Genomic DNA, 8,406 nt, shown 5'->3' with positions numbered 1-8,406 from the left:
AATCACTTTACTTCCCTGAGTACAGCGAGACCAAATAAATAGTGTTGAATGATTGCGGTCACCAGGAAGAGGGCAAGGGGGCTCTCTGCAACACTCAGGAGACCCAGTTCTCCTCAGAGTAACCGTGCCCCGTTTACAAATAAATAAATAAATACATCCAAACTCATGGAGGGTGAAAGAGCAACAAAAATCCCTTTACCGTTTAATCGTTTCCCCTCCTCCTGGCTCCACAATCTGGGTAATAAAAACAAGAAATACAAAACAGTATTTGCTTTGCTTACAAAAGAAAGTGTTACGACCCCTAAGCTGGTAATTTCCTCTCAGATAGACAAATACAGAGGCCAGAATTTGCTCTCAGCGGTCTGGGATCATCACGAACATACAGTGCATGAGTGCAGTATGACAGAGAATACAGCATCTGAATGGCAAGAAAGAAAAACTTTTTTAAATCTAAGGCTGAATTATAAATACAAACCTAGCAGCCCAATTTTAGCTGTTTGAACTCAATAAAAATTGTGATGATCATTTATAAAAGCTCTTATACCAGTTTTCACCCCTATATTGGAAGTTGTATTTCATAGAACATTACTCATAAGCAGCTGCTAAACAAAGTACTCAATTTATGGATAACACAAAAATACCAGTTGACTTGTTCTTTTTAACAAAGATGCTGCTAAGAGATAAAACACACAAAGCCACTTCGAAGAGTCAGGTTTCATCACCAAACACAACTGTGTTCATATTTTATAAACCAATTTAAAGATTTCAAATAAACATGTATCTTGAATGTACAAAATTCTGCTATTATATTAAAGACTATGCACTAAATAAAGAACATTCCTGGGGCAAGAATGACATAAACTAGGTTAATCTTGGACTTCATACAGAAGTTTTAAGGAAAAAAAATAGTACTTCTCTAAACTGAGATGACATTCTAGATCCAAAATGCTGTGATAGTCAATGCACCTTTTGGCACAATGTCAGCAACACTGCTGGAGACGTGGTTCTCACTAACTGCTGGTAGGCAGCATTTGGTCCTCCTTTTTCCATTACTTCACTGCCATTTGTATAAGCACTCATTAACAAGTCTGATTATGAAGCTGCACTAACTTTTTCCCCCCAAAGCCCTTTGAGATACTATTACCTGTCCAATCTGCTAGAAAACTAACTCACAAGCTTGCTAGTTCAGTTAAAATGAGCTGAGTTAGGACAGATCTAATACTTTACCATATCCCCTATTGAACAAGGAGATCAGGAATTGCACGCATCAGCCACGTGAGAAACTGAACCAGCAGAGGAGAGGCAGGAATCCTATAGCAGAGTGGGACAGGAGCTGAGATTGCCAAGCACCTTGTGTTGGATTGAAGGCAGTGACCTGGCGGCTTCAGCCAGCACAGCTCCAGGGAAAAGCAAGGAAAGAATTTATAGGTGCTACACATTCTCGTTTGATACACAGGCCAACCAAGAATTTATACTTTTTTTCCCTGGAGAAATTTTCCCTGATCTCCTAAGCAACAATTATTTCTTGACAACAGCAGCCACCTCAAGCATTTCAAAAATTGGTAGATATACTGCAACAGTCCAAACTGATATGTTTAATCAACGCAAAAATCTAACATTAAAGCACTTAGAAGTTTAAATATGGAAGAACAACGGAAATATAGCAAAAAAGGTCTGGAATGTAAGAATCCTGCACCTCAAACTTCTCACGCATAAAAAAAACAGAACAAGTGTTTTGTTGTTTTTTCTATTTTATAAAGAAAACACACAAAAACCCTTAGGCCCAAGAGTTCACCTGCATTTCATATTCTTAAGTTTAGTTTACAGGATAGAAGTCACATTAATGATAGTACTACCTGTCAGCATAAACCCTCTCTTCACCAGCACCAATATGCCTTTTTAATTGGCAAATACACTTTTTCACTGGTAACTGGTTCTAGTTGTATGTTTTCAATTACGAGTGTACAGAACATTTAGCATCTGTACTAATACAAGCTGTAATGTTGTTACCTTAGTGACTGCTCATTACGCTTTTGATGCAACACTAGCATCCACCGGATTTTTATAGTGTACATTATTATTTATAAGCCTGTTAATATTGTATATGATTTCATACAGCATTAGAGATGTTTGAAATCAGTTCTTGAATGTTGTATGACCTAGGTAGTATTCCATTGCAGCACCCATAACAATAATACTCAACATACTGCTATTAACCTGTTGCGCAGTGTTTTAACATTTTTTTTTTAAACTCTTGTTATATGTAATAAAATACCAGTAAAGACAAAAAAATTGCCCCTATAATGAGGCACATTTTGGCATCTGTGCTAAATGCTGCTACATGGGCAGGCAAGTGCAAGTCAAAATATGAAAAGGAGAAAGTCATGATCTAATCACATTCATAACTTTTTCATAGAAAAATATAAATATATTCCCTGAAATGTAGGACAAGGAAGAGCCAGCATCCATCGTGAGTTCTAGTGCTATTACCATAAAAAAAAAAAGTGGGCTGGCTTTTCCTCTTAAGGTTACGTTTCACCAACTACGTCACCTAAACCTCTGTCATCATCGTCGTCATCGTCACAATCGTCGTATCTTACAGTCCGTCTACCCCTATTTCGAGTTCTTATCTTAGAACGCCGATTAGCTCTTCTATATTTGGTGTAATCCAAATCTTCAGAGTCATTTTCTTGATTAGGTTTCCGACGTTTCCTTCGCTGGGGTCTTCTGGAAGGCTTAGACAAATCAGAATTTTCTTTTCTAATGGTGTCTGTTTTTCTCTTTCTCTTTTTTGTTTCTGCGGCATCACTGTATATACTGTTATCAGTTCCAGAGTCTGAATCAGAAGAACAATTGAAACTGGCTTTTGAGCTTCCTGCAGTCTCAGGTGTTTCCACATTCTCCGATACCGAGCTTTTTTCATCTTTCTTCCCCCCCGTTTCAGATTCTGGTGTTTCTTTTAAGTCATTTGATAATTTTGATCTTTTGAAGCGAGCTCTAGATTTTGTTTTTGGTACTTGTCTCTTATTTTTAGTTTCACGTTTACCTAACTCAGAATCCACCTCCTCCTCAGAGTCGCTTACATGATGGTTGTGAGCTGAAGTTGATTGCTCAGAAGTTCTCCAGTTTCTCCCGTTTTCTACCTTGTAGTTTGTGGAATCCTCCCCTGAAGAGTGGCACTCCTTTTTAAGAGCTGCAGCACGGACAGTTCTGTGCGTCTGCCTGTCATTACCATCATTCTGCTTCTGAGCCACTTCTACCTCCACCTCAGATTCTGTTTTTTCGTTTTCAGACTCGCTAATATATTTTCTCTTAGGAGCAGATGACTCAGGGCAAGAAAGTTTTTTTCTGCCAGAACACTGTTCCTTCTCATTTTCAGACATCAGGCTAACATCTAGGTCCGAGCTGCTGAGCGGTTTCTTCCTGGATGCCGCAGATACACCGCCATGAAGGTGCTTCCTGTTCTTTTTCACTGTGTAAACACTTTCTGAGCTTGATAACTCTTCCTTTGTATCACTCATTATCTTTATCTTATTAGCTGCCAAAGTGGCACACCTTCGTGGATTTTTTTTCTCCGTCACATTAGACAGCTTTGTATGTTTCTTGTAGTTAATGATGCACGTCCGGCTCCTCAGCACTTTTCCACTTTGTCCAGTCTTCTCAGACGTTGATTCTACAAAAAGATTTAAAAATGCCTTTTAATAACTTACACTTCTACAACTGCTAGTTCATAAAGCACAAACACTCCCATGTTTAATGAAATGAACAAAAGCATTTTTTGATTTCAACTGCTACGTGCAATTTATCTTAAGCCTTTATTAAAAATACAGCCACTGAGTCCCGAGCATATTTTTAACTCTCAGGATTAGTGTTTTGCTTTGAGATGATGAAAGGGTTGTAAATTAACATTCTTTAGCATCTCTCTAGAAATTAGCTTACAAGTTACCTAGCTTAGCAAACACCTGCTTTCACACTACTAATACTTCCATCATTAAAGCTGTAATTTTCATACCAAAATTACTTTTCAAAATGAATTATTACACTTTGTAGACTGTTCAAAAAAAGATTTCATGCAGATACTAGTCCTGGATGGATTTCACAATTTTAAGTGCTTTCACATACAGAGAAAACACTTAAACCATTCAGTTCCTTAGGGACTTAAACTCAAGAGCGCTTCTAACAGAGAACCTTCCAATCAGTATTTTTATTTTTAATACAGCACTTGCTTCTTAAGCTTCTTAAACAAATATTCAAATCAGTAAACACCATGAATGATGCTACCAAAATAAATGCTTTAGACATTTTGCATTCTCATGGAAACAGAATTGCTGATAAGACACAGCCAAAAATTAACACAAGAAGTTCTTAAAATAGATTTGACTTTTTTTTTTTTTTAAATCACTCTTTTGGTAGAAGTGCCTTTGCAAAGTTCACTTTCCTCAAAATTGATGTCTATCTCATATTTCTTTGGAGCCATTACTGATTTACTGATTTTTTCACCAAGATGGGTAAACACGGGCACCATGAAATCATCTACTTTATATTAGTCTGTCACTTCCTGATAACAGAACGAACAGAGATTTTGTTCTAGCTCAGTCTCATTGCTTTTCCTGATTCTCTACCTGTACTCTACAAACAGGGAAAAATCACGGCAGCTCCTGCATACTCCTTTGCAGAAAGGTTGGCAAATGAAGTACTTTTTCAAGGAAATGTTTAGGGAAGAGGAGGGAATGCTATAATTACACAGCAGATGAAAAAAGCTCATCTTGCTAATGCTGCTCAGCTGTTGGAACTAATGACCCAATGTCTTTTGAGAATGACAGCTCCTCAGGCACTGGAACGGTGGCCTGAGATAAAGCTGAGCAAGGTTCAGTTCCTTGCTCCTTCTGGCCAGCTTACTGTGCTCAACACTGGCAAGGCATTTGGTCTTTTTGTTCCCCAACATATCACCTGTCAAGCTAGGATAGGGCAACATTTTCCCTAAATTCTGTCAAGAATACGTGCAATGAAGATGTATTCTAAGAGACTGGGAAATAATTTAAGTTAGAAAAGTAATTGGACAAATCCAGTACGTCCAACTTGAATGCCAGTATTAAAAATCTGTTCAGATGCCAAATCTGGTCTTTATTTGAAGGTAGATCAGTTTATTTACTACTCACATATCAAAATTCCTTCTTTTGATATTCCCAAAAGTTAATTCGTTTACTGCCTGTTTTAACAGCTTCCAGAAATTACACGTATATGTTACTAGTATTTATACTGTGTGGTTTTATGGCCAAAATGTAACACACTGCTGAATACTGCATAAAAGCTGAACTAATTCACATAAAAGAAAGTGAAGACCTGAAACTTAAATTATACACTGTCTTCCAATACTATCACGTAGACAAATGGCTGCTGCTCATAGCAGTTATTATATGAAGTAAGGCTGAACAGGCAGATGTAAGATATTTAATGTGATAAATTAAGCCTGAAACAGGAAAATATTGTGAATACTAATAATGGTATATCATAACATACTAGTGGTACACACATTACTGGTTCAGAGAAACATTTTGATCAGTTACTAAATGTGGAAATGTATAACCCAACTTTAAGATTTAGATTCCCCTATAACTGCTTTAACACACTCCCATTCTAGAAGGGCAATATGGAAACGTGCAAAGGACAGCATTCAGTATTAAGACCAGGCAAAACTTAATCCCCTTTGGCCACCTGAAGAAAGTATTGTTTAAAATCTTAGATATCATCTGGAAATATCCCAATAGAATTAGCTTTAAAAGAAAAAAAAACTGCACATGCAAAGATTTTAGCCATTTTTCCACAGAGAGGTGTTTATAGGTTCATGCTTTTAAAACAAAAAGCTTTATCATAACAGATTATGCATATTTTCAAAGTTTCAGCAGCTAATTCATAAAACCAAATGCAAGACTAAAGGATAGAGCAACATTGCAATCTACCCAAGAGAGGAATCCAGCCCTTCTGCAACACACTACGAGAATATTAAACCTATACTTTGTACCCAAATTGGCAGCAAATTAGTAGAAAGCTTTTCCCCCTCCAGTCTTTTTCTTTTAAGTTAAAACTTCTTACTAGAATTAAAATCCGCTCTGTAGTAACTTCAACATCCCCCCATACCACAGCAGTAAAAGAAATGCTTGCATCAGCTTAATGAAACTTTACAAACAATATCCAGAATTAAATGCTGCAAAGGTACAAGCAGATTGCACAAGCAGGAAGAGGGAGGATCAAATAAAAAAACCTCCATTTATCATATGAACTGAGAGCACTTTTACAAGAAAGCCACCAAGATACGAAAGCCTTGTCCATCAAGTTTGCAGCTGTGACAAGGAATGCTGGTGTTCTTGCCACCAGACCAAACCTGGTAGTGTGGGCTGCAGCACTGGACAGACGTATCCAGCCATCCCTTGAGTCATACACAGTCATATATTCAAATAAATGTATTATATACATGCGTAAGTATTTAAATAAAAGCATGCATGTACTCCAGCAGTACCTAATGAGTAACTTTCACAGGTACAAACAGGTTTAGCTTGTTATTTCCAAGCAGCTATCAGCCTCTCCAGAGAGAGGAATGCACACACCAGTTTGGCAAACCACAGTAAACCAGGCTGTGCTAGCAGCACGTCTGCTGTACCTATCATCTGTTGAGGATTAAAGTGGGCATCTGCTAATATAAAAATAGTTTGTTTGACTACCTGTGGAAGTACCCCAAAATAAAGATGAAAAAAAGGGAAATGGAAAATAAATGTGGTTTAGTGTAGACATCCAAGTCTATGTACCAGTTCATATAAAGGACAACAGCTTCAGCCCTATATTTTTAACCATCCTGGTGCCCCACATATTGGAAAAAATGGTGTTTTTTTTTTTTTTCTTTTTCTCCCTAAGCTAGCAGTATGCTGAGCCCTCTTCTCAGATAACCATTGTTACTCTACAATGAGACCCAACCCATACAAGTATTCAATCACTGTATTTTACCCTTGTTGACTTTTAAAGAGCATATTTTGTCATCTTGTAGAAACTTAACAATGCTTGCTCTTGCCCCATATTTAACTTACATTAAAGAATTTTCTAACTTTAGATGGGGCCTCTTCATTTAATCTAAGAGTTTTAAAAGGGCTTCCCCTTAAAAATGTTGGTAAAAATGGCAAAAGAATAATCCACTGCAAGTGCAGTTCACCATTTGGGAGGTTTCAGATGGCAGAAGTTAAACATTTCTGTACAAAATAAGACTGCTCTATAAAAAATGCAAAAATAAAGTAAAAAGTATGTAATTTATGCACTAATTCTTGTAAAAGCCATTAGGAATTTTATGATCATGTAACAGATGCAGCTCATTAACTATTAATACATCCTTGACAGTGGCACCAGTTACAGACTAAAAATAATGCTGAACATGCTGTTATGATTGCTAGTTTTACCTAATAGATGAACATTGACTACTAATGAAGCTAAAGGATAAAGTAGAAAGAAATGCATTCATCATCCAAAGGAACAGGATATTCACTCTGACCTGAAAACTGATGGAAGAGGAAATCAAGGAAGTTTAAGAAAAAAATGTGAGTAAGAGGAGTTCTGCTCCAAGTTATAGCTGGAAGACAACATAACATCACACCCCCAGAGGTAAATGGTACAACACAAGAGAAGCTAGAATTTAACCAGAGTGTTAAAAAGCTGGCAGGAAAAAAAAAAAATAAATCACATTCTCAACAAGCTTTAACCACTCCAATATACACAATTAAGACACCCACATTACGTTCAAAGGACAACCTTTGAATGAGACTGAACCCTGCAGTTCACACACTGGCTACTCAGTGTGGCAGTTTCTACATATTTCATGGAGAAACGTTTACATTAAAAAAATGTGTAATGAAAGATTTGTAAGTTGACCAGTGCTGATTTCCCCTTAGAAATGCTGTGTTGGACAAATTTGGTACAGAAAATGTTACTGACTACCCACTTTTAAAAAATACAAATGTCCACTACATCAAGTATTTGTATAGAAATACCTTCTCTTTGCCGTATTAAAAATCTCTTCAACCTCAAAGTAAGGATGCACATCTAGAAAAACTAGTTAGAACAGTGTCATCTGCTTCAGTTAGTTACAACATTGCATAGACACCCATAAACCCATGAAACTCGAGAAACCAAGGAACAGAAGAATCACCGCTGTGTTTGGTAACAGAACCCCATCCACACGCTCTCCAAAAAGAACACCCAAACCTCAGATCCTCCTAATCTTAAATGGGGGAGAAGCCAGACAAGCATCAGAACGTTACCATCACAGCATTAAAACACATCGCTACCTTGACAAGGACACTACCCATCACTGACAAAATCCAAAAGGCAAATTACGTTAGAGATTCCAACGTATGCCATGGAAGT

General features: G+C 37.2%; 1 protein-coding gene across 3 annotated transcripts in view; it reads right to left on the bottom strand.

Annotated features, from left to right (window-relative positions):
• Positions 1–1,575: 1,575 nt before the first annotated feature.
• Positions 1,576–8,406, bottom strand: part of BRWD1 (bromodomain and WD repeat domain containing 1) — a 56,745-nt gene continuing 49,914 nt past the window's right edge. For all 3 annotated transcript variants that reach the window (XM_082778803.1, XM_082778805.1, XM_082778804.1), the window contains one exon: positions 1,576–3,673. In XM_082778803.1, the coding sequence (XP_082634929.1) occupies positions 2,529–3,673 (1,145 nt within the window). In that variant the 3' untranslated portion in view covers positions 1,576–2,528. The remainder of the gene's footprint in view (positions 3,674–8,406) is intronic.

Source organism: Aythya marila (assembly GCF_965140915.1).
Source record: "Aythya marila genome assembly, chromosome: 1".
Taxonomy (NCBI): Eukaryota; Metazoa; Chordata; class Aves; order Anseriformes; family Anatidae; genus Aythya; species Aythya marila.
This window is presented reverse-complemented; position numbering and strand designations above follow the sequence as displayed.